This window comes from Somniosus microcephalus, chromosome 2, assembly GCF_052327205.1.
Source record: "Somniosus microcephalus isolate GS21.2 chromosome 2, FLI_Smic_1.0, whole genome shotgun sequence".
In the NCBI taxonomy this organism is placed as follows: Eukaryota; Metazoa; Chordata; class Chondrichthyes; order Squaliformes; family Somniosidae; genus Somniosus; species Somniosus microcephalus.
The window spans coordinates 174,349,806-174,377,249 of record NC_140988.1 but is presented as its reverse complement, the minus strand read 5'-3'; the positions used below and the strand labels follow the sequence as shown (position 1 = coordinate 174,377,249).

At 43.7% G+C, this 27,444-nt stretch overlaps 1 protein-coding gene across 4 annotated transcripts in view; it reads right to left on the bottom strand.

The window, feature by feature from the left end:
• Positions 1-27,444, bottom strand: part of ncapg (non-SMC condensin I complex, subunit G) — a 134,024-nt gene that overhangs the window by 76,483 nt on the left and 30,097 nt on the right. For all 4 annotated transcript variants that reach the window (XM_085966965.1, XM_085966990.1, XM_085966981.1 and 1 more), the window contains exons 6-11: positions 26,114-26,198; positions 23,032-23,224; positions 20,075-20,224; positions 18,600-18,740; positions 16,744-16,867; positions 14,671-14,760 (exon numbers count right to left, since the gene is read on the bottom strand). In XM_085966965.1, the coding sequence (XP_085823091.1) occupies positions 14,671-14,760; positions 16,744-16,867; positions 18,600-18,740; positions 20,075-20,224; positions 23,032-23,224; positions 26,114-26,198 (783 nt within the window). The remainder of the gene's footprint in view (positions 1-14,670; positions 14,761-16,743; positions 16,868-18,599; positions 18,741-20,074; positions 20,225-23,031; positions 23,225-26,113; positions 26,199-27,444) is intronic.

Genomic DNA, 27,444 nt, shown 5'->3' with positions numbered 1-27,444 from the left:
ACTTCTCTATATTAAATTGTACCTACCATCTGTTTGCCCATTCATTAACCTATTCCTATCCTCCTAAAAGTATTTTGCAATCCACTTTGCCAAACCCCTATTTTTGCCTCGTTAGAGAATTTCAATATTGTGCTCCCTATGCCAAAGTCCAAATCATATACATAAACACCAAGAACAAAAGTGGATCCAGCACCGACCCGAGGTACACCACTTCCAATCCTTCTCCAATCTGAGCAACACATATTCACTCTAACCCTTTATTTCCTGTCCATCAATGCTGCTACTATGCACCTGAATTTTTGTAATAAGCCAACTGCAACGTAACTCATGAAACACCTTTTGAAAAATCCATATCCATTACATCCACCAGTCACTTTTATAAAAATAAAACTCAAATTTGTCAAACACAACTTGTCTTTAACAAATCCATGCTGACTGTCCTTGATTAACCCATCCATTTATAAATATTCACTATTACCTTAAATTGTGGATTCTAAAAGCTTGACCACAACTAACTGGTCTATAGTTTAGCCTCAGTGGGAGTTCAACCATAGAGGGAGCTCAACCGTAGAGGGAGCTCAGCTTGGCGTCGTCATTGGACAAGATTCTTTTCTGCCCTAAAATTATTACTTGTTTGAAGCGAGCAACAGGTGCTCGTTTCTTGCGAGAGTCTGGTGCTAGTGGGAGTTCAGGCTAATATAATCTATATTTTCTTTTAAATTAGATACAAAGGGATAGCAGTGCAGGGAGCCCCTGTGAAATGTGTGGTGTCCAATATGTGGGACATTATGGATCTGTGGTGTATCCAGGGGCAGCACATTTGCCTAAGAGTTGGATAATTTAGCCTCTAGAACAAAGAATCTTTGTGCTCAAGGAGCAATTGACCACACCACAGCAGCAGAGAGGATGAGGGGTGGCTGAATCATACTCTCCAGAATATGGTCACCTAACAGGCAGTGCTAAACAGTCCACGACACAGGGATAAAGTAGAGAGAGAAGTTGATGACCATATGCAGAGGCAACAAAAAGAGTCAGGATTCGCAGGTGCCAGGAACCCCCAAGTTACTGGAACTGTTCAACGGACACTTAGTGTTGGGCAAGTACAAGGTGGACAGTGACAAGTGACTCAGATGAGGGTGGTTCGGAGCAACAGTGGCAACAGAAAGCAAAAAACTTTCCCAAGGGTGATACAGGTAGTGCGCAGGAATAGGAACGCCACAGTAGTGGGGGAATCTAAAATCCGGTATACAGAGTCTTTTTTGCAGATGTAACTGGAAGTCCCAAATGTTATGCTGTCTCGCTGGTGCCAGGGTGTTGTTGTAAGTGGAGAATGCCTTCATTCTTATTTAAAGGCTTCTGCTCACACCACATGCTCACAGTGCTTGAGTATCTTAGGGAGAGGGAGCGGAGGCAGCAAAGACGACGAGAAGATGCACGCAGAGGGAGGTGGAGGAGGGCGCTCAACAGAAGGCCTTACCCACCATGGGTCTTCCGAGAGCACTTCTCTTATATCCACTTAAGCGAGGAGCAGTGTACTAGGAGGCTTTGCTTCACCAAGGAGGTGGTCACAGAACTCTGCCATCTCCTGCAAACAGACTTGCAGCCTGAGAGCGGGATGACCACGACTCTCCCAGTGGCAGTCAAGGTCACCGTGGCCCTCAATTTCTTTGCCAGCGGATCCTTCCAGTCTGCAGCAGGAGACACAGCTGACATCGCGCAGTTTGTCATCCATCGCTGCAACTGGGAGGTCACTGAGGCTCTCTACACTGGGAGAAGGGACTTTGTTTTCTTCACTGAGCAGAGGGAAGCAGGACAAGCACGCATGTAGCTTTGCCAGGATAGCAGGCTTCCTCATGGTGCAGGGCACCGTCGACTGCACACACATGGCTTTGTGGACACCGCATAACAATCCTGAGACGTTCCGTAACCGCAAGGGCCATCACTCACTTAACGTGCAGTTGGTATGTGAGCTAATGCATCATGATGGTCAATGCCCGCTATCCTGGAAGCAGCCAGGATGCCTTTATCCTGCGTCAGTCCGGTGTGCCAGCAATCTTCCAGCCACCATGTGAAATTTGAGGGTGGCTGCTTGGAGACAAGGGCTACCCGCTCTGCATCTGGCTGATGATTCCGCTACACAACCCCACCACTCGTGCCCAGCACATATAATGAGCCATGCTTATGCCAGGAACATCACCGAGCAGACCATCAAGCTGCTGAAGTAATGATTTCGCTGCCATGACCGCTCGGGAGGAACCCTCCAGTACTCGGCGGGGCAGGTATCCCATTTTCTGGTGGTCTGCTGCATGCTTCACAACTTGGCCAGTATGAGGGCGCAGCCCATGACGCCAGGGATTGCGGGATCACCTCAGGAGGAGGAGACGATGGAGGCGGAGAAGAAAGAGATGACGCAGGCAGCCAATCCTTGTTCTGGACAGGCTGTCCGTGAACGCCTCTTCAGACTCCGATACCAATGAATGAAATCCCAGATCCCCGTTGCTCACCACATCCCCATCATACCATTCCTGTGTCACGGAATATCACAGCGTCCTCCTGGGCACAAAGCTGAAAGGAGAGCCACCACGAAAGATTCCAAACAAAATTAATAAATTTATCAAAAATCAATTTACACATACGATATGAACTAATCACCCTTGTGTAATCCCTTAGTTTCCTTTCCTTATCTAGTGCTCCTCCAGTGGCTGCAGCATGTCTGCTGCAAGGCTGCTGAGTTTCCATGGAGGAGACTTCAGATGGCCTTGCAGGACGACCTCGAGCAGCTCTAGAAGGCCCAGCTGTAGATTGCACCACCTCGGCATGGGCAGCAGTCTGGGCTGGTAAGCTGTGGCAAGGGCAACGGCGGAGTGGAAGTGATGGGAACAGGAATGCTGTCATCCTGAGGGAGGACAGCAGGGTCCTGCTCCACTGTCCCACTGCCACGGGGCGGCACCTGAGCATTCCTAGCAACCTGTTGGAGCACAGATTGCTGGGCTGCTGTGCCGTCTGCAAGCCCCGGTCAACAGTGGTAAACCCAGCCACGATGGCAGCAATCTGAGTTTGGGTGGCATCAAGCCGAGACTGTACAAGACCGGTCTGCATTTCCGCTGCAGCACAAAGACATTGGATCGCTTCCGTCTGTGCTGCAAAGGCAGCCGCGACATCACCCATCACACGAAACATCATGTCCAGTCTCTTCGGGAGTTTTCGAAAAATTCCAGCCTGGAAATCCTGGGCTCCAAGCTCTGCGCAAAGCCCCGTGCAATGTTGGAGGCGGACTCCTCCATGTTCCTTGACATTGCCAAAAGGCTCTAGAAGGCTTGGCATTGCACCTAGCAATTTGGTGTGCATGTCCATCATCCTTCTTCTGAAGGCTGCCCCATCAAGGACCTCATCAGAGTCCTGTGCAGCAGAACTCACCCTCCTGGGAAGCTGGCCTCCCGAGCTACCCTTTCCCGCTGGCCTTGCTGCAGCCCACTCGTTCCATGTGCAGATCCCGCATCTACACTACCCTCTAAAATAAACGCAGTGCCAGTTTCTGAACTGTGTCTGCGAGTGACAAATGCAGTGATGCCGTCTTCTTTTTCTTCTCCCCCCCTCGCTCTCCTGCCATCGTTGAATAGCTGTCAGTGTGCGCAGGCATGAGATGTGGGTGAGAGTGCTGATAGAAGCATAGAAATTTACAGCACAGAAGGCGGTTATTCGGCCCATCTGGTCTGTGCCGGCCGCCAAAGAGCTATTCACCCTAATCCCACTTTCTAGCACTTGGTCCATAGCCCTGCAGATTACAGTACTTCAAGTGCATATCCAAGTACTTTTTAAATGTGATGAGGGTGTCTGCCTCTACCACACTTTCAGGCAGTGATTTTCAGACCCCCACCACCCTCTGGGTGAAAAAAATTCTTCTCAAATCCCCTCTAAACTTACCAATTACTTTAAATCTATGCCCCCTGGTTATTGACCCTTCTGCTAATAAGTCTTTCCTATCCACTCTATCTTGGCCCCGCATAATATTATACACCTCAATTAGGTCTCCCTCAGCCTCCCCTGTTCCAATGAAAACCCCAGCCTATCCAATCTTTCCTCATAGCTAAAATTCCCCAGCCCAGGCAACATCCTCTTAAATTTCCTCTGCACCCTCTCTAGTGCAATCACATTATTCATGTAATGAGGTGGCCAGAACTGCACGCAGTATTATATCTACGGCCTAACTAGTGTTTTATAAAGGTTCAGTATAACTTCTCTACTTTTGTACTCAATACCTCTATTTATGAAGCCCAAGATCCCATATGCTTTGCTAACCACTCTCTCAATATGTCCTGCCACCTTCCGGGACCTATGCACATTAACTCCCAGGTCCCTCTGTCCCTGCACACTCTTCAAAACTGTGCCATTAAGTGAATATCGCCTCTCCCTGTTCCTTCTGACAAAATGCATCACCTCACACTTCTCTGTATTAAATTCTATCTGCCACTTGTCTGCCCACTCTGCAAGCCTTTCTATGTCCTGTTGCAGTCGATTGGTATCATCCTCACTGTTTGCCACACCCCCAAGTTTGGTGTCATTGGCAAATTTTGAAATTCTACTCCGTATTCCATTATCCAGGTCATTTATATATATCAAAAAAAGCAGTGGCCCCAGCACAAACCCTTGGGGAACACTACTGTCTACCACCCTCCAGATTGAAAACCAGCCATTTAACACAACTCGCTGTTAAAATTCCCCAGCCCAGGTAACATCCTCGTAAATCTCCTCTGCACCCTCTCTAGTGCAATCACATCCTTCCTGTAATGTGGTGACCAGAACTGAACGCAGTATTCTACCTGCGGCCTAACTAGTGTTTTATACAGTTTAAGCATAACCTCCCTGCTCTTGTATTCTATGCCTCGGCTAATAAAGGCAAGTATCCCACCTTCTTAACCAGCTATTCATAATATATATTAATGATCTAGACAAAGGGAACTAGATGTAATATCTCCAAGTTTGCAGACGACACAAAGCTGGGTGGGCGTGTGTGCTGTGAGGAGGATGCAGAGAAACTCCAGGATGATTTGGACAGGTTGGGTGATTGGGCAGAAGCATGGCAGATGCAATATAACGTGGATAAATGCGAGGTTATCCACTTTGCTGGCAAAAACAGGAAGGCAGATTATTATCTGAATGGCAATAGATTGGGAGAAGGGGAAGTGCAACGAGACCTGGGTATCCTTGTGCACCAGTCGCTGAAGGTAAGCATGCAGGTGCAGCAGGCAGTTAAGAAGGCAAATGGTATGTTGGCCTTCGTAGCGAGAGGGTTTGAGTACAAGAACAAGGATGTCTTGCTGCAGCTGTACAGGGCCTTGGTGAGACCACATCTTGAGTATTGTGCGCAGTTTTGGTCACCTTATCTGAGGAAGGATGTTCTTGCCATGGAAGGAGTTCAGCGAAGATTCACCAGGCTGATACCTGGGATGGCAGGAATAACGTATGAGGAGAGATTGGGTCGATTAAGCTTATACTCGCTGGAGCTTAGAAGAATGAGAGGGGATCTCATTGAAACTTATAAAATTCTGACAGGACTAGACAGACTAGATGCAGGAAGGATGTTCCCGATGGCAGGGGAGTCCAGAACCAGGGGTCACAGTCTAAGGATAAGGGGTAAGCCATTTAGGACAGAAATGAGGAGGAATTTCTTCACCCAGAGAGTGGTGAACCTGTGAAATTCTCTACCACAGAAGGCAGTAGAGGCCAATTCATTAAATATATTCAAATATATTTCTTAAGGCTAAAGGGATCAAGGGATATGGGGAGAAAGCAGGGACAGGGTACTGAATTTGGATGATCAGCCATGATCGCATTAATGGCAGAGCAGGCTCGAGGGGCCGAATGCCCCACTCCTGCTCCTATCTTCTATGTTTCTAGTCTACCTGTCCTGCTACCTTCAGGGATCTGTGGACATGCACTCCAAGGTCCCTCTGATCCTCTGCACTCCATTTATTGTGTATTCCCTAGCTCTCCCGAAATGCATTGCCTCACACTTCTCCGGATTGAATTCCATTTGCCACTGTTCTGCCCACCTGACCAGTCCATTGCTATCTTCCTGCAGTCTACAGTTTTCTTCTTCATTATCAACCACACGGCCAATTTTTGTATCATCTGCAAGCTTCTTAATCATGCATCCTACATTCAAGTCCAAATCATTGATATATACCACAAAAAGCAAAGGACCCAGTACTGAGCCCTGTAGAACCCCACTGGAAACAGCCTTCCAGTCACAAAAACACCTTTCAACCATGTTTCCTGCTTCTGAGCCAATTCCGGATCCAACTTGCCCCTTTGCCTTGGATCCCATGGGCTTTTACTTTCGTGACCAGTTAGCCATGCGGGACCCTATCAAAAGCCTAGCTAAAATCCATATAGACTACATCAGACGCACTACCTCATCAATCCTCCTTAAAAAATTCCATCAAGTTAGTCAGACACGACCTTCCCATAACAAACCAATGCTGACTGACCCTGATTAATGTGTCTTTCTAAATGAAGATTTATCCTTTTCCTCAGAATGTATTCCAGTAATTTTCCCATCACCGACGTTAGGCTGACTGGCCTGTAATTACTCGGTCTATCCCTTTCTCCCTTTTTAAACAACAGTACCATGTTAGCAGTCCTCTGGCACCACAACCGTAGCCAGAGAGGATTGGAAAATGATGGTCAAAGCCTCTGCTATTTCCTCTCTTACTTCCCTTAACAGTCTGAGATACATTTCATCCGGGCCTGGGGATTTATCCACTTTCAAAGATGCTAAACCCCTTAATACTTCCGCTTTCACTATGCTTATTTCATCTAATATTTCACACTCCTCCTCCCCAATTGCAATTTCTGCATTGTCCCTCTCTTTTGTGAAAACAGACGCAAAGTATTCATTAAGAACCATACCCAGGTTACCTTTATGGTCCCTAATAGGCCCTAATCTTACTTTAGTTATCCTCTTGCTCTTAAAGTATTTATAAAGGGTTTTCCTTGATTTTACTTGCCAATATTTTTTCATGCCCTCTCTTTGCTTTCCTAATTTCCTTTTTAATTTCACCCCTGCACTTTCTATACTCCCCTAGAGTTTCTGCAGTATTGTTTCATAAGCTTCCCTTTTTTTCTTTATCCTTCCCTGTATGCCCCTTGACATCCAGGGAGCTCTAGATTTGTTAGTCCCACTCTTTTTCTTTAAGGGAACATACTTGCTCTGAACCCTCACTATCTCCTCCTTGAATGCCTCCCACTGCTGACACTGATTTACCTTCAAGTTTCTGTCTCCAGTCCACTTTGGCTAAATCACATCTCAGCTTAGTAAAATTAGCTTTTCCCCAATTGAGAACTTTTATTCCTGGTCTATCCTTGTCCTTTTCCATAACTAAGCTAAATCTAACTGAATTATGATCACCAACACCAATATGCTCTTCCACTGATACCCTTCCCACCTGCCCAGCTTCATGCCCTAAAACGAGGTCCAGAACCGCCCCCTCTCTTGTTGGGCTTGCTACGTACTGGCTAAAAAAGTTCTCCTGAATGCATTTTAAGAATTCAGCTCCCTCTAAACCTTTCACACTAATTTTATCCCACTTAATATTAGGGAAGTTGAAATCCCCTACTATTACTGCCCTATTTTTGCACATCTCAGAAATTTGCCTCCATATTTGTTCTTCTATCCCCCTGACTGTTTGGGGGTCTATAGTACACTCCCAGCAGTGTGACTGCCCCTTTTTTGTTTTTCAGTTCAACCCATATGGTCTCGTTGGATGATCCTTCCAAGATATCATCCCTCCTCACAGCTGTAATGGTTTCATTAATCAATATTGCGACCCTCCCTCCTTTTGTATCCCCCTCTCTATCTCGTCTGCAGCAGTAGTAAGGTTGTGAGGGTGAAGTGAAAATATGATTGAGAGTTCTGAGTGGTGATAGGTAGGGATTGTTGGTAGGTGAGTAATGGGGGTATGGTGCATTGAGCAGCGTGTGAGGCTTGTGGTGCAGATGGCTGGATATGGCATTTGCTGAAGTCTTCACTCACCTTGACCTGCCGTTTTTGAGGTCATTAAACGTCTTGCAGCACGAGAATCGCTAACCTGGGAACCACAGTGCTGGACGTCAGATAGGTGGCTATCTCCTGCCAGAGCCTTCGAGATGTATGTGGCGAGGGCTTCCTGCCAGTCTGCAGGAAGAGGACAGCCCACCTCCTCTTCACGGCCACGACCAGTGTCGCAAGAGCCGTGTCTGAGAGCTCTCTCCCATCTGCTTCCACTGCCGTCTGCTTTCAGGTGAAGTTGGAACTGGATTGATAGAGGTGCTGTACCTTTAAGTACTGAATAAAGCCTGTGCCAAACATGACTGGGAATTAGGCTGGAGCCGATATTGGCCCACCTGTTGAGCGGTAAGCCAATGAGCAGCGGTTTTAGCGCTGAGATCAAGACTATAATCATGTTAATGAGGACTAAGCACGAATTTTAAGTGCCACCTAGACGATTTTGACCCGGCGTAGCTTAACATCGTTGGCCCTTGACACTGCCCGTTTTATGGCCATGTCCAACTTCTAAATCTAGGTTTCTGACAGGTGAGGGAAAGCAGGAATAATAAAGCTATTGGGATAGAAGACAGCGGCTTAGCTAAAATAAATAATGAGAAAATGTCATCAAAGAAAAGGAAAGAAACAGGCCACAAGATAGTGAGATTAAAAAAAAACAGGTCAACAGATCAGCACTGGGAAATCTTCAATACAAGATACAGGAAACTTTGTGCTATCCGGCACCCACAGGACCGAGCTGCTGCCGTTGCCTAAAAAGTGCCGTACTCTCCAGAGTTAATGTTGAGAGATACGGAGATTCTTATCTCCGTATTTGACAACAAACGCTGTTGCTTAGCAACAGCTTCTAAACACTCGGGTGTGGCCCTAAAGCTCTGTAGCTGAAGCTGTTGCTATAGCTACAGACCTTGCACAGCTTCACTGCTCAAACAAAGCAAAAAAAACAAAGAATAAAAAACGGCTGCTGATTTTTGCCAGTGGCTCCAGATTGCCGGATAGCACAAAGTTTCCTCTACGTAGAGTACAAAATAGGGCAAAAAGTGGTGCAAATAAATTTCCATAGATAGAAATTAAAATTAAACAACTTAAAAACAAAGCATATAATAAAACTAGGGCTAAACAATACTAAAGGAAATGTGATAACAAAATACTGCGGATGCTGGAAATTCGAAATAACAACAGAAGACGCTGGAAAAACTCAGCAGGCAATGGCAACATCCGTGGAGAGAGAAATAGAGTCAACATTTCAGGTTGAAACCCTTCTTCAGAACGGAGGGAAAAAAGGCAGGAAATGAAACAGATTAAAAGGCAGTTTGGGGGCTGGGAAGTGGGGGAAGGGGATGAAAGAGTCATTAAGAGATATTCAAGGTGAGACGAGATGGTAATAGGACAGGTAAAGAAACAAACAATGGCTCTAGATGAAGTGTGAAATGCGCTGGCAGAATGAAAGACAGCTGCCATGTAGGAGAGAGAAAAAAAAAGGAAAAGGCACAAACCAAAAGTGTGGATAAAAAATATGAAAATATAATAGGGGCCGAGGTTATGATCTGAAATTGTTGAACTCGATATTGAGTCCGGAAGGCTATAAAAAGTGCCTAATCGGAAGATGAGGTGCTGTTCCTTGAGCTTACGCTGAGCTTCCGTGGAACAATGCAAGAGGCCACAGACGGTGAGGTCTGAGTGGGAATGGAACGGTGAATTGAAATGACAGGCGACCGGAAGCTCGGGGGTCACCCTTACGGACTGAACGAAGGTGTTCCGCAAAGTAGTCACCCAATCTGCATTTGGTCTCCCCAATGTAGAGGAAACCACATCGTGAGCAGCGAATACAGGTACTAGATTGCAAGAGGTACAAGTAAATCGCTGTTTCACCTGGAAGAGGTGATTGGGGCCCTGGACAGTGGGAAGGGGGGGGGGGGGGGGGAAGGTATATGGGCAGGTGTTGCATCTCCTGCGCTTGCACGGGAAGGTGCCGGGCGAAGGGGAAGGGGTGCTGGGGTGATAGAGGAGTGGACTATGGTGTCTCGGAGGGAGCGGTCCCTACGGAATGCTGAAAGGGGAGGGGAGGGGAGGGGAAGATGCGTTTGGTGGTGGGATCACGTTGGAGGTGGCGGAAAATGATCCGTTGAATGTGGAGACTGGTGGGGTGAAAGGTGAGGACAAGGGGAACCCTATCGTGGTTCCGGGAGGGAGGAGCAGGGGTGAGGGCAGAAGTGCGGGAGATAGAATGGACCCAGTCGAGGGCAGTGTCAACCACGGTAGAGGGGAATCCTCGGTTGAGGAAAAAGGAAGACATGTCGGAAGCACTGGTGTGGAAGGTGGCATCGTTGGGGCAGATGCAGCGGAGACGGAGAAACTGGGAGAATGGAATAGAGTCCTTACAGGAGGCGGGGTGGGAGGAAGTGTAGTCCAGGTAGCTGTGGGAGTCAGTGGGCTTGTAGTGAATGTTGGTCAATAACCTATCCCCAGAGATGGAGACAGAGAAGTCGAGGAAGGGAAGGGAAGAGTCGGAGATGGACCATGTGAAGATGAGGGAAGGGTGGAAATCAGAGGCAAATTGAATGAAATTGTCTAGTTCAGGGCGAGAGCAGGAAACGGCACCGATATAGTCATCAATGTACCGGAAAAAGAGATGAGGGAGGGGACCCGAGTAGGACTGGAACAAAGTGTTTCACATATCCCATGAAAAGGCAGGCATAGCTAGGACCCATGCGGGTACCCATAGCAACACCTTTGATTTGGAGGAAATGAGTAGCGTCAAAGGAAAAGTTGTTCAATGTGAGAACAAGTTCAGCCAGGCGGAGGAGAGTGGTGGTGGATGGGGACTGGTTCGGCCTCTGTTCAAGGAAGAAGCGGCGCGCCCTCAGGCCATCCTGGTGGGGGATGGAGGTGTAGAGGGATTGCACGTCCATGGTGAAAAGGAAGCGGTTGGGGCCAGGAAACTGTTAAAGTGACGGAGGGTGTCAAATGAGATGTAGATGGGAAGAGACTGGACAAGGGGAGAAAAAAGAGTGGAGATAGGAAGAGCTAAGTTCCTTGGGGCAAGAACAGGCTGAAACGATGGGTCTACCAGGGCAGTCATTTGTGGATCTTGGGAAGGAGGTAGAAGCGGGCTGTGCGGGGTTGGGGAACTATGAGGTTGGTGGCCGTGGGGGGGGTGGGGAGATCTCCAGAGGAGATGAGGTCAGTGACAGTCTTGGAAACGGTGGTTTGATGTTCGGTAGTGGGGTCATGGTCCAGGTAGAGGTAGGAGGAGGTGTCGGAGAGTTGGCGTTCAGCTTCCGCTAGGTAGAGGTCGGTTCGCCAAACAACAACAGCACCACCCTTGTCAGCAGGTTTAATGACAATGTCGGGGTTGGATCTGAGAGAATGGAGTGCTGCAAGTTCAGAGGGAGGTAGGTTGGAGCGAGCGAGGGGAGCAGAGAAATAGAGACGGCCGATTTCATTGCTAAGATCTAGCGAGGGTAAGAGGCCAGAGGGAGGGGGTCCAGGTAGAATGAGAATTCTGAAAGCGGGAGAAAGGGTCAGTCGTGCGTGGGGAAGACTCCTGGCCAAAGAAGTGGGCACGGAGACGAAGGCGGCAGAAAAAGAGCTCAGCATCGTGCCGAGCTCGAAATTCATTGAGGTGGGGGCGTAAGGGGATGAAGCTCAGGCCTTTGCTGAGGACTGATCGTTCGGGGTCAGAGAGGGGAAGGTCAGAGGGGATAGTGAAGATGCGGCAGGGGGTGAGATTGGGAAAAGTGGGGTCAGAGGAAAGTGATGGGGAAGGTGGTTCCGGAGGGAATGTATCTAAAGAAAATGTATTGTTTGCTGAGAAAGCCTTCTCCTTGAACTTTTGCAGTCACTATGATGATGGTGCTCCCACAATAGCATTATGGTAGGCAATTATTGTTCTTTTTTTGAAATGAGTGACATTCTAGACCACTTCAAAGAACATCCAGAGTCAATCACATCTTGTGATTGCAGATTAGACTGGGTGGGAATGCAGCTTCCCTTCCCATCCCTAAAGGACATTCTGGCAGTTTTCATTATCATTTTCTAGTGCCAACTCACAATTACCAGATTTATTGAATTCAATTTCACAAGTCGCCATGGTGGGATTTCAACTCCTGACTAGGTCAGTACCATAACCACTCGGCTATCGTACACAATATGTACTTTTCTGTCCTTATGCAATTACTTAGGTAAATTCTGTTAATTTAGGCCAAATTCCTTATCTACATAAGAACATAACAAGAAATAGGAGTAGGCAATTTGGCCCTTTGAGCCTGCTCCGCCATTCAAGAAGATCATGACTGATCTTATACCTCATCTCTACTTTCCCGAACTATCCCCATATCCATTGATTCCCTTAATACTCAAAAATGTATCGATCTTTGTCTTGAATATAATAAACGACTGAGCCTCCACAGCCCTCTGGGGCAGAGAATTCCAAAGATTCACCACCCTCCGAGTGATAACTCTATGACTCTATATGGGATTAGATTGGACAGGGCTTGATGGATGGCGCAGACACGATGGGCAGAAGGGCCTCTTTCTGTGCTGTATAACTCTATGAAGAAATTTCTCCTCATCTCAGTCTTAAATGACCGACCCTTATGCTGAGACTGTGACCCCTGGTTCTAGACTCCCCAGCCAGGGGAAACATCCTCCCTGCACCTACCCTGTCAAGCCCTGTAAGAATTTTGTATGTTTCAATGAGATCACCTCTCATTCTTCTAAATAGAGAATATAGGCCTAGTCTACTCAATCTCTCCTCATAGGACAATCCCCCCAATCCCAGGAACCAGTCTGGTGAACCTTCACTGCACTCCCTCTATGGCAAGTATATCCTTCCTTAGGTAAGGAGACCAAAACTGTACACAATACTACAGATGAGGTTTCACCAGGGCCCTATATAATTGCAGTTAAGACATCTTTACTCTTGTACTCAAATCCTCTTGTAATAAAGACCAACATACCATTTGCTTTTCTAATTGCTTGCTGTACCTGAATGTTAACTTTCAGTGATTCATGTACAAGGACACCCAGGTTCCTCTGAACACCAACATTTCCCAATCTCTCACCATTTAAAAAATACTCTAAGTGGATAACTTCACATTTCTCCACATTATATTCCATTTGCCATGTTCTTGCCCTCTCACTTAGCCTGTCTATATCCCCTTGAAGCCTCCTTGCATCCTCCTCACAACTTACATTCCCACCCAGCTTTGTATCAGCAGCAAACTTGGATATATTACATTTGGTCCCCTCATCCAAATCATTGATGTAGATTGTGAATAGCTGAGGCCCAAGCATTGATCCTTGCAGTACCCCACTAGTTACAGCCTGCCAACCCGAAAATGATCCGTTTATTCCTACTCTGTTTTCTGTCTGTTAACCAATCCTCAAACCATGCTAGCATATTACCCCCAATCCCATTAACCCTAATTTTGCTTAATAACCTCTTGTGTGGCACCTTATCGAATCTCATCGAAACCTATAAAATTCTGTCAGGTTTGGACAGACTAGATGCAGGAAGGATGTTTCTGATGGCCGGGGAGTCCAGAACCAGGGGTCATAGTCTAAGGATAAGGGGTAAGCCATTTAGGACTGAAATGAGGAGGAATTTCTTCACCCAGAGAGTGGTGAACCTGTGGAATTCTCTGCCACAGAGGGCGGTGGAGGCTAGTTCATTAAATATATTCGAGAAAGAGTTGGATATATTTCTTGAGGCTGAAGGGATCAAGGGATATGGGGAAAAGGCAGGGACAGGGTACTGAATTTGGATGATCAGCCATGATCACATTGAATGGCGGAGCAGGCTCAAAGGGCCGAATGGCCTACTCCTGCTCCTATCTTCTATGTTTCTGAAAATCCAAATACACCACATCCACTGGATCCCCCTAATCAATTCTGCTAGTTACAACCTCAAAAAAAACTATTTGTCAAACACGATTTCCCTTTCATAAATTCATGTTGACTCTGCCAAATCCTAATATTTTCTAAGTGCCCTGTTACCACATCCTTAATAATAGATTCTAGTATTTTCCCTACTACTGATGTCAAGCTAACTGGTCTGTAGTTCCCCATTTTCTCTCTCCCTCCTTTCTTAAATAGTGGGGTCACATTTGCTACCTTCCAATCCGCAAGAACCATTCTAGAATCTATGGAATTTTGGAAAACGACAACCAATGCTATCTCTATATCTAGATTTGACTTTGCCCCTTTCTAGCCCAGCCTGGCTCTTCTTCATCGTTTTCTATTTTTACATTGAATCTAACCACGATGAGATGACTGTTCTCCTGATCTTCCTTCCTGGCTCAGTATCTGTTTTCCTTATGCCCATTTGTGAAGTGCCTTGGGATGTTTCTTTACCTTAAAAAGACACTATATAAGTTGTTGTTTTCTCGAAAGCAATTAAAACAAACTATTTCTCCAAAAACTGTAACCAACAAATAAATCAGTTTTTGTCCAATTTTCAAATCTTGCATGGCGTTACTTCACTTGTAATTCATTCAATGGTGTATAGTGCATAAAAATACTTTTAAGGTTCTTTAAAACCCTACAATGTTGCTCTGGTTTTTAAATATTTCACATTACAAAACATGCATATCCATAATAATTCCTAGCTTAAATAATTATACCTTGACTTGTCTCTTCCTTTGTTCATCAGCATTCTCTGGTACATCAACGTGAACAATTGGCTCTCGGACATCTGATATTATCTCTGCAACCTGCGGTATTAAGTCGAATAACAATTAAAGCTCAACTGTAAACAGTTGCACAATAGTCAAGTTTAATTCTGAATGCCTGTATATACTTGCTTGATGAGGGATTTAGCCACACCACATCTCTGTAGCTGGCAGGGCAAAAAGGGGAGTGTAATATCCACTCCTCAATCAGTGGCATTCTCTAAATAGTTACTCGCAAGTGTACAAGAGCAGCCTGGGATCACTCCCTCTGAATTTCCATCTTTCCCTGTGGGGTATTCCCCATCATTTACTTGATGAGTTTCTGTAACTCACCATTCAGACCAGGAACTCACTGTCTATCCAAATCAACAAAACAGGTAGGAGGAATAACGATGAACAGAAATTATCTGGGATAACACTAGAAACTGAAGCCATTTAAAATTACCCATTTTACAACAACCTTTACAACTACCATGGGTCATGAAACCATCAATTTGACTTTGGAATTTTAATTCGCAATTATTTGTTTATGATCTTAGTCGTTATCTTAATATTCCAGTCCATAAACTGAAAGTTTTGTAGCTTCATAAATGTAATGAATTGCCTAAAACCTACACAATCTGGCTTCAGTATACTCTTCATTTGTTGAATGCAATTTTATTCTCACATACAAATGCACAGGCTGTCATCCAAGTTGGAGAAATGACATACATCTTAGTAAAAAAAATTAAAATCTTATAGGTGGAGACTTCTTTCAAATCTGTTATTTTCATGTGTGTGTTTATTGGGTTCATCTGTCCAGAGGGATGGAGGTTTGGGTAATATCAGAATTGATACAACAGAGTGCCATTGTTGCCACGGTTCCGCCAGTACCCACCTGCCTTGGTCGGGTGGAGCTTTCCAAGTTTTTGCATATAGAGGTATACATAATGCAGGATTCGGAGGGGACCCTCTCATTCTGCTACAGATGAAGGCAGCGAACACAGGTTTTAGTCTGAAAGTGGACTTTCTAAGTTGTGTTCTCAGGAGCCACATAGTTTTTCTGTGCCACGTGTAGAGGTTGACAGTATTGAGTTGAGAGCCAAGGTGTGTCTATGGGCGGTTCTAACGAGGTTGCTTTGTATTGGATTTTACAGGGCATTGTGGATTCAAAGTATTGGCTTGCTATGACAGCCGAGGTGATCTTGTCCTCATCAGTGCTCACACAAGTACACTTCCAGCAGGGGTCTTTGGATAGTAATCAGGGTTGGAAAATTTGGCCCCTTTTAGTTTTATCTTCTTAGTGTAGGGTGCTGACATAAATTGTAGTGATCCTCTGCACTTTGTCACTAGTCAAGTCATTGGAGACCAGGGATCTAACCTGAGCCCTTCCTGGTTTGTGAAGAGTGCCACATTTGAGTGTATTTAACCATGGAGTAATTGGAGGAGCTCAAGTGACAACTGGTTTACTGGCGGGTTGAAGAGATGTTAGTGAAAGGAGGTGCAGAAATAAATTGTCAAACATTATACCAAGGATAGACAGACTCTGTAGTGAGAAGCAGGCACATCCATCTCACTGATATCTGTAAGCAAGTACCTGTTTTATTAAAAGCATTATTAAAACACTTTACATGCAGCACGTTCATATTAGGAGTATTATAATTTAGATGGGGGTCCATGATTACTAATGGATTTGAAAAGGGGTTTCTCAGGGGTCCATGATTACTATTCGATTTGAAACGGGGTCTTTCAACCAAAAGAGTTTGAGAACCACTGTTCTAGGCAATCTAATTGACATCTCAGGCACTTGATTCTAGTCTTTACATGTATTTTGAAATTACGAATGTTATGCTGGCCGGTATTCACAATTCACGAAAGGTCCAAGGCGAAGCAAAATGTGTTGGCCAGGACCAAAATGTGTAGCAGAAGCTTTTATTTAAACTAATAAAGAGACAAAGTGCTCAAATTCATGGTAAAGCTCACAGTGTTAAATGAGGCATTCATTTTGACAAAATTAAAAACTTCACAGCAGAACTGTACTCTTACCAGTCGAATCCTTCGGTCATCATCCTTCTGGATATGGAGCAATTGTTCCATTAGTAATGCAACAAGAGAAGTTGGTGTGTTGGGCAAGATCAGAATTTCTTGCATCACTGAGAGCAGGCACTTCCTAGCAAATCAGACCACAGAATCAGAATATATAAGGATACGTACTGACATGGAGACCACCTCCCCACTTCGGTCTCCTTCTCCATTTGGCTGCTCTAATGATTTCATCGATGGGGAAAGAGTTGTGACTTCAGACTATATGCATTGATAAAGTACCACATCATAGACTTGTTACCAATATTGAAGCCCATGGGATAAAGGGGGAGTGGCTGCATGGATACAAATGTGGCTAAGGGATAGAAAGCAGAGAGCTTTGGTGAATGGTTCGTTTTCAGACTGGAGGGGTGTTCCCCAGAGATCGGTATTCGGACCACTGCTTTTTTTGTTATACATTAATAACCTGGACTTGGGTATACAGGGCATAATTTTAAAGTTTTCCAACAATATGAAACTCAGAAATATAGTAAACAGTGAGGAGGATAGTAACACACTTCAAGAGGATATAGACAGACTGGTGAAATAGGCAGACACATGGCAGATGAAATTTAACACAGAAGTGTGAAGTGATTCATTTTGGTAGGAAGAATGAGGAGAGGCAATATAAACTAAATGGTACAATTTTAAAGGGGTGCAGGAGGAGAGACTTGGACACAAATCTTAGAAGGTGGTAGGACAAGTTGAGAAGACTGTTAAAGAGGCATACAGGATCCTTGGCTTTATAAATAGAGGCGTAGAGTAGGAAAGCAAGGAAGTTATGCTAAACCTTTATAAAACACTGATTAATCCCCAGCAGGGGTATTGTGGCCAATTCTGGGCACCATACTTTAGGAAGGATGTCAAGGCCTTGGAGAGGGTGCAGGGGAGATTTACTAGAATAGTACCAGGTATGAGGGACTTCAGTTACATGGAGAGGCTAGAGAAACTGGGATTGCTCTCCTTAGAACAGAGAAGTTTATGGGGAGATTTGATGGAGGTGCTCAAATCATGAAGGATTTTGATAGAGTAAATAAGAAACCACCGTTTTCAGTGGCAGAAGGGTCGGTAACCAGAGGACACAGATATACAGATTGGCAAAAGAACCAGAGGCGACATAAGGAAACATTGTTTTACGCAACAAGTTGTTTGTGAGCTGGAATGCACTGCCTGAAAGAGTGGTGGAAGCTGATTCAACTGTAACTTTCAAAAGGGAATTGGATAAATACTCAAAGGGAAAAAGATTACAGGGCTATGGGGAAAGAGCAGGGTCGTGGGACTAATTGAATAGCTCTACCAAAGACCCGGCACAGACACGATAGGTGAATGGCCTCCTTCTGTTATCATTCTATGAAAATGTATAATGTGCTATTTCACCTTGGAAAGGGCAGGGAGTACGATGGATGAGTGATCCGCAACAATGCGTTTTACCCCCCAGTGTTGAAAATTACTCCATGACTTGACACAAAGTGCAATTATTAGCACTTTGATGTTAGCATCATGTAATTCCTCAATAATTGGTACCTTTGCTGTTAAGAATAATTAAACACTATGTTTTGAAGGTATCTGCTCCATTCTACCTCCAATGGTGAAGTAGAATTAATGAAACACAAACTTATTAAGCTGTTGCTATACATGAAAATGGTTCACAGGCTCACATCCAACTTTGATTGTCTAGTTACTAGTTCTGGAAGTTATTTGAAGTGGTGCAGTTATTTGAGGGTATATTCCATATGTTATGTAGCAACATTTTCAACCTAAGTATTAAGTGATACATGCAGCTATACTTGGAAATTCAGGGAAATGTCAACAAAGTGTACCTGCCACCCTCTTCGGATGTATCCAGGCAACCAACAAGGATAACCAGCTGTTGGCTTATGAATTCTTTCTTCATTACATTCTCAATTTGTGCAAAGTCAGCTCTCTCTGATTCTTTCAGAATAGGAAGGTTTTTCAGGTAACTAATTGCAAAAGAAATAACATTGTAAAGTAACTGCAGATTTTATTTTTATTCCCCGCCCCACCCCACCCCCATTACTGAAATGATAAAATTGTTCTACACATAGGAATTGCTAGACAAAAAAAAAAATCCATCTAGTTTGCCTTCTGGTTTCCTGGCAGTCACATGATACAATAATGGCATCATTAACCAATCCTAGAAGTCAATCTCTATCAATTAGTCTACAATAGACTCCGACATAAGGCAAGTAGAGCCCCCAGTGGTGGAAAACTTCAGGAACCATTGATCCAAAGTCCCCTGTTCCTCCCAGCAGGCTACACTTACCATAAGTCATGTCTCAAATTACTTGTGTACTGTCTCCCAAAATATTTTCTGAAAGAAATCTATCTAATTTGCATTTGAATGAATCAACACTTCTCATTCCACCATCTCCCTAGGGAGCCTATTCCATAGATTGACCACTCACTCACTGAAATAACGTTTTCACAAATTAGTTTTGAATTTATCCCCCTTCAAGCCTAGGCTGTGTCCTCTGGTTCTACTGCTCTGGACAAGCTGAAACAGCTCATCATGGTCTCCATTATTTGGTCCCTTTAGAATCATAAAAACAGCAATCATATCATCTCTCAATCTTCTCTTTTGCAGCGAGAAACTGCCCAATTTACATAATTGCTTCTCATAATCCAATCCCTCCATCCTCTCAATCATCTGGTTGCTCTCTTCTGTATCCTTTCAATAGCTGCAATATCCTTTTGTACTGTGGCAACCAGAACTGTAGTCGCACCAATAATTTATTAATTGGCAGGATTACCTCACTTGTTGAGATAGCTTGAATTTGTCAACAAGGATCCCCAAATCTCTTTCATTTCCCGGGTACATTATTTTCTTTTCATCAAATCCCAAACAACATTTTTTTAAGTAACAGAAACTGCTGGAAACACTCAGCAGGTCAGGCAGCATCCGTGGAGAGAAACAGAGGTAGTATTTCAGGTCCGTGATGAAGAGTCACAGACCTGAAATGTTAACTCGGTTTCTCTCTCCACGGGTGCTGTCTGACCTGCTGAGTGTTTCCAGCATTTTCTGTTGTTATTTCAGATTTCCAGCATCTGCAGGACTTTGCTATTGTAAACAAAAACTTTTATTGTTTAAACAAGTGAGATTATATACCAATAGCTCAGTATTGAGAAAAATGGCAGTATAAATCAAACCAGCCATGGGAAAAGGCTGATAATTTTAATCAGCAATGCAAACTTTTCACAAGCCAAAATGGTTTATAAATTATTGATGGTCAATAGTATCCACAATTAAAATTTATAGCCAATTTAACAGGTGTACCTCAAGAGATATGCAGCATAAATGGCTGCTTCTGGCAAAAGTTTTTCCAAGGCTTCTTCCCCTTCATCTCCCTTTGATTTCATATATTTGCAGAGGCATCTCCAGTATAGAGCATTCTCACAAGTTAGGTTTTCTACTGCTATCACCTTTCTGAAAGATGGAAAAACATCTTTGTAAGCCAGCTCAATATATTGCATTAAAAAAAAATTACAAATCCTAACTTTACACTGAAGAATAAACTTAAAATTATGTAGCACCTATCACATCTTTAGGCTGTCTTATGCAATTCACAACCAAATAATTACTATTTGGAGAGTAAGCACTGTAGTTATGTAGGCAAATTCAGCAGCCAATGATTGCACAGTAACAAACCACAATCATCAAATAAATGAATGACCTTGTAAATCTGTATTTGTGATGTTGGTTGAGGGAGGAATGTTGGCCAGGACACATGGAAAACTCAGATCATGTCATGGGATTTTTTGCATCCACCTGAACAGACAGATGGGGCTTTGGTTTAAATTGCTCATCTGAAAGACAATGACAATGGCCTCCATCAGTACTGCACTGAAGTGTCAGCCTTGACTATGTGCTCAAGGCCTGGACAGGAACTTGAACCCTCAGCTTTCTAACTCAAGAGATGAGATTGCTACCAACTGAACCAAGCGGACACTTCATCTTTAGGCAGGTAATCTTTTTTCTTCATTAAGCGTCCTCCATACAACTTAGGCAAAGTAGTGCAAATTCAGGAGGAAAAGGAACAACCATAATGTCAGTTGCCACAGAGGAGCCATGATACCAGTTGTCCGACATAATAGACCTGTAAAAGACTAAACATGAATATTCAACTGTGCAATGTTTGTTTTCCTGGGCATTAGCACTGATTGAGACAATATAATGTTCTAACCACCTGTCCACATGTTAAGGTTCCTGTTGGCAGTGAATATAGTTAATCACTTTGAATTACTTAGGAGCTTACAATAAGTCACTAGTAAATTGTCTCAATTGTTAATGTAGGCAAACACAGCAGCCATTTTGCATGCAGCCTTTATCAGGCCTCATCTGGAGTACTGTGTTCAGTTCTGGCCTTGGCAAGGGGGAGGTAAAGCACAGATTTACCAAAATTATACCAGAGCTTAATAGGTTAAATTATGAGGACAGGTTGCATAAGCTTGGCTTGTATTCCCTCGAGTTTATACGATTGAGGAGTGATCTAATCGAGATGTTTAAAATGATAGAAGGATTCGATGGAGTAGCTACAAAGAAACTATTTCCTCTAGCGGGGGAATCCGGAACAGGGCACAATCTTAAAATGAGGTAGGCCATTCAGGAGTGAAATCAGGAAGCACTTTTTCATACAAAGTAGAAAGATGGAATTATCTCCCCCAAAAGGCTGTATATGCTGGGTCAAATGAAGTTTTCAACACCGAGATAGACAAGCAAGGGTATCAAGGGATATGGATCAAAGGCGGGTAAGTGGAGTTGAGCTACAGATCAACCATGATCTAATTAAATGGCGGAACAGGCACGAGGGGCCGATGGCCTACTCGGCTTCCTATGTACAGCAAGATCACACAGTAATGAGATAAATGACCAATTTCTGTTTTTGGGGAAGTTGGTTGAAGGAGGAGTGTAGGATAACACCATACTCCGCTTCAAATAGTGTCATGAGACATTTAACATTCAAATGAATGGGCAGAAAGGACCTCCATTTATTGTCCCACCCAAAGGACAGCTCCTCCAGCAATGCAGCACACACCCTCATTACTGGAGTGTCAGTCTAGAAAATACACTGAAGTCCTGGAGTGGTTTAAATTAACATCTTCTGACTCAGAAGTGCTACCAACTGAGTCAAGCTGACATTTGTTAGCAAATACAAAGCAGACAAAATTTATAATAACAGCAAGCATTTTGATTGTGAAGTTAACTGGGGTATAAAAACACTTTTGCACTGCTATATTGCTTCACACATCAAGTACACCTGGTTTTACAGTTCCACACATTATGCAAGGCAGAATTCAAGACTTTGGTTTAAGAAACAAATGTTCTGGTTTCTACTGAACAGAGCATGTGAGTGAATTGGTTAATCTGGTAGCAAATGTATCAAAAAGTGCAGAGAAAAAATGCCATAAATTTGCGAGAGATCAAGTACAACAGTCCTTGGCAAATTAGGCAGGTTTTTACATAAAATTACACAGAATATGCAGCACAGAAACAGGCCAGTTCAGCCCAACCAGTCCATGCCGGTTTTTATGCTCCACTCGAGCCTCCTCCCACATCTAACTATCAGCATAACCCTTTATCCCCCTTCTCTCTCATATGCTTATCTAGTTTCCCCTTAAATGCATCTATACTATTCGCCTCAACTGCTCTGTGTTAGCAAGTTCCACATTCTTACCACTCTCTGGGCAAAGAAGTTTCTTCTGAATTCCCCATTTGATTTCTTGGTGACTATCTTATATTGATGGCCTCTAGTTTTGCTCTTCCCCACAAGTGGAAACACTCTTTGTATCTAGTCTATCAAAACCTTCCATAGTTTTAAAGACCTCTATTAGGTCACCCCTCAGGCTTCTCTTTTCAAAAGAAAAAAAGAGAACCAGTCTGTTCATCCTTTTCAGTTCTGGGATCATCCTTGTAAATTGTTTTTACACCTTCTACAGTACCTCTATATTCTTTTTGTAATATAGCGACCAGAAATGTACACAGTATAGTCTAATCAAGGTTCGATACAAGTTTAGCATAACTTCTCTACTTTTTAATTCTATCCCTCTAGAAATAAACCCTAGTGTTTGCTTTTGTTATGGCCTTATTAACCTGCATCACACCTTTTACTGATTTGTGTATTTCTACTGCCAGATCCCTTTGCTCCTCAACAGACAACAGTCCTTGGCAAATTAAGCATGTTTGTAAGAATTAAACTATTTACATTAGCTATTAAAGCAAAAAAGCTATCGTACCCATTATTTAGATTTTGGCAGTTTTCAACCAGCTCCTCAAGACGGGTTTGGGCAAACAAGGCATTAAGCGCAGACGCAGCTACATCAACACAATTTTCCACATCTAGGCGATGGAGCAAGTCTAAAACATTGCCCTCCATTGTGCGAAGCCAAGCTTGCAACAACTTTTTCTGTACCACTTCCTTCACAGCATCTATAAATTAAAAGAATAAAATCACCCATATTGCTTGAAAAGATAAAGCACACACTAAAACTCTATTAAACTTCATTGCATGAGAAAGCAAATACAGTGCCAAAAATCAAATTTGTGAGCAGTGGCTAAATAAAACAGGATATACTTACTGCCAAAGGTACAAAACAACAAGTTGCATTTATATAGCACCTTTAATACAATAAAACATCTGAAGGTGCTTCACAGGAGCGTTATCAAACCCAAGCCACATAAGGAGAGGAAAGAGGTTGGTTTTAAGGAGCATCTTAAGGAGGAGGCGGAGGGGCTTAGGGAGGGAATTCCAGCGCTTAGGGCCTAGACAGCTAAGGGCACGGCCGCCAATGATGGAGCAACTAAAATCAGGGATGCACAAGAGGCCAGAGTTGGAGGAGCACAGAGTTCTTGGACGGTTGTAGGAGGTTAGAGAGATAGGGAAGGATGAAGCAATGGAGGGATTTGAAAACAAGAATGAGAATTTTAAAATCGAGGCGTTGCCAGACTGGGAGCCAATGTAGGTCAGCGAGCACAGGGGTGATGGGTGAACGGGGCTTGGTGCGAGTTAGGGCAGCAGAGTTTTGAATGATTTCAAGTTTATGGAGGGTGGAAGATGGGAGGCCGGCCAGGAGAGCACTGGAATACTCAAGTCTAGAGGTAACAAAGGCATGGTCCAAAAGGCTTGGTTCCATAATTCAAAATGATTTCTTGCAAGAGGCTGCTATGACTTCAAATTTATTGGCTCAGCATTCGCTGACTTATATGGAATCCTGGTTCTCCAATGTCTCAGATTTAAAATTTTCATCCTTGTGTTAAAATCCTTCCATAGCCTTGTGTCACCCTATCTCTGTAACCTGCTCTAGCCCAACAACCCCTCTCCAACTCTCCGTTTCTCTTACTCAACAACAACAACTTGTATTTATATATTGCCTTTAATGGAGTAAAACATCCCAAGGCGCTGCACAGGAGTATTACAAGACAAAAAATGTGACACCGAGCCACTTAAGGAGAAATTAGGGCAGGTGACCAAAAGCTTGGTCAAAGAGGTAGGTTTTAGGGAGCGTCTTAAAAAGGAGGAAAGAGGTAGCGAGGCGGAGAGGTTTAAGCAGGGAATTCCAGAGCCTAGGCAACAGAAGGCACGGCCACCAATGATTGAGCGATTATAATCAGGGATGCTCAGGAGTGCAGAATTAGAGGAGCGCAGATATCTCGGGGGGGGGGGGGGGGGGGGGTGTGGCTGAAGGACATTACAGAGATAGGGAGGGGCGAGGCCATGGAGGGATTTGAAAACAAGGATGAAAATTTTGAAATCGAGGCGCTGCTTAACCGGGAGCCAACGTAGGTCAGCGAGCACAGATGGGTGAACGGGACTTGGTGCGAGTTAGGACAAGGGCAGCTGAGTTTTGGATGACCAAGTTTACGTAGGATAGAATGTGGGAAGCCAGCCAGGAGTGCGTTGGAATAGTCAAGTCTAGAGATAACAAAGGCATGGATGAGGGTTTCAGCAGCGGATGAGCTGAGGCAAGGGCGGAGACGGGCGATGCTACGGAGGTGGAAATAGGCGGTCTTTGTTATGCTGCGGATATGTGGTCGGAAGCTCATTTCAGGATCAAATATGACAAGGTTGCGAACAGTGCGGCTCAGCCTTAGACAGATGTTAGGGAGAGGGATGGAGTCAGTGACTAGGGAACGGAGTTTGTGGCGGGGACAGAAAACAATGGCTTAGTTCTTCTCAATATTTAATTGGAGAAAATTTCTGCTCATCTGGCCTCGTGTGCATTCCTTTCCCCTTCGATCCATCATTGGCAGCTATGCATTCAGCCACCTAGGCCCCATGGTCTGGAATTCCTTCCCTAAACCTCTCCACCTCCCAGTCTTCCTTTAAAACCCTCCTTAAAACATAGCTCTGACCAAGCATTTAACTACCGCTGTTAATATGTCCTCCTATGCCTCTGCATTCCCTGCCCCCCCCCTCCCCACCTCAAATGAAGTGCCTGCATTTATAAATGTAAGTTTTTGTTTATTGAAATATACTGGCATTCCATTTCCATCTACTGTTTAAATATTTCCCATTATTGATTTACAGTTCTGTTTTGCAATTTTTCCTTCCATTTAATCTGAACAGGACCCTTTTTAAATCATGCTAGGATTTGCTTTTATTCCCTTTTGTCCTTTTCTATTCTTACACTGAAGTTAATTATATTGTGGTCACTGCTTCCCAAACGTTCCCCTACTTTTAGGTTATGTAATTGCTCTGCTTCATAAGCCACAACCAGCTTCTTTCCTTGTTGGAATAGCTACATGTTGACTGAGGAAAACAGTCCATAATACATTGCAAAAAACACTCCTCTTTCTCACTACAAACTTATTTCCTAGGATGTATGAAAGTACCAAGTTGAGCCACAGCACGATCCTGACCAAGGCTCTTGTATCCACAATATACTAGCAAAAAATAAAATATGGGGCTGAAGGAAAATAAAAGTAGTAAAATTAGATCCCCACCTTCATTTGAAAATTTTCAGATTGGAGATACTTCTGCTATGGACTTTGGCTTGCAAGTTTTTTTTTAGCACATCATAAAATGCTTTGATCCAAAGTGTGTTATAAGATACAATAGCAAAATACTGCAGATGCTGGAAATCTGAAATAACAACAGAAAATGCTGGAAACACTCAGCAGGTCAGGCAGCATCCGTGGAGAGAGAAACAGAGTTAACATTTCAGGTCTGTGACCCTTCATCTGTATCCGTAAAGGATGCTGCCTGACCTGCTGAGTGTTTCCGTAATTTTCTGTTGTTATTTGTGTTATAATAGGACTGTATTGCCTAGGCTCTGGTGTAAGCTCTGTTATTAGCAATATTACATGTGCATAACTTACCTGACCGGTCAGACAAGCCTTGCATAAGAAGTTTTACCCTCTGTGCAATGGAAAATGCTTTAATATGTATCTTCTCTGCCAAAACCTAAAAGGACACACAATTGATAACTTTGCTGAATCACCAGGTTAAGTTTAAATATCTTTCAATAGAATGTTAAAAATTACAAAAGTTATATCAATGCAAACATTAAAACAAAAGATCATTGCTGATAGATAAAAATCTATTTTTCTGATTTTAATTTACAATAAAAACCTGCACCTTTAAACATAGAAAAGTGTCCCAAAGCATTTCAGAGGCGTAATCAAAAAAATGGACGCTGAGCCAAAGGAGACATTAGCAGGGGTGACCAAATGTTTGTCAAAGAAATGGGTTTCAAGGAAAGTCTTAAAGTAGGAGAGGGGTTTAGAGAGGTGGAGAGGTTTAAGGATAGAATTCCAGAGCTTGGGGCCTAGGCACCTTAAAGCACAGCTGCTAATAGTGGGGAAAAGGGGGGGGGGGGGGGGGGGAGGAGGGGGAGATGCACATTTAAGATATAAAGTTCAATACAAAAGAATGCAGCCTTTCATTCTTCAACATCAGAGAATTTTGTAATATTCCTATCAATATACAGATAATGTTATTAATTTAGAGATGCACTGGGGTCAATAGCACATCCCTTTTCCCTCTGAAAGTAAGGAGGATTAATCTGAGATTTTCCAGAATTTCAATAATTAATTTTCCATTTGTGGCAAAATTGGCATGATGGAGCCCACTTAAAAACTAGCTTAACTTTTTTTTTTTTAAAAAGCACAGCTGCCTACAGTGATGGTTTCTCTTTAACATTGTATCAAGTTGTAGCTAGTATATTTCAAAAGTAAAGAAAATCAGTAAAACTTTGTGCATATTACGTAGAATGGAGAAAGCTTGCCAGATTATACCTAAACCTAATCAATGGTCATTAAGTTATAAAGGCAGTAGTAACAAAGGAATACACCACAAAAGGAGGAAATTACAAAAATAAGCAAAACAAAGGCAATCCCCCAAAAAATTGTTCTGTTTTTCCTCACCAGTCATACCTATCTGGATCATTTGGACGGTCATAGTGTACCAAAGTCATATTTTTAAAGGGCATTGGAATTTTGGAGCTTAGAAACATAGAAGATAGGAGTAGGCCATTCGGCCCTCGAGCCTGCTCCGCCATTCAATGAGATCATGGCTGATGATCCAAGTTCAGTACCCTGTCCCTGCTTTCTCCCCATATCCCTTGATCCCTTTAGCCTTAAGAAATATATCTAACTCCTTCTTAAATATATTTAATGAATTGGCCTCAACTGCCTTCTGTGGTAGAGAA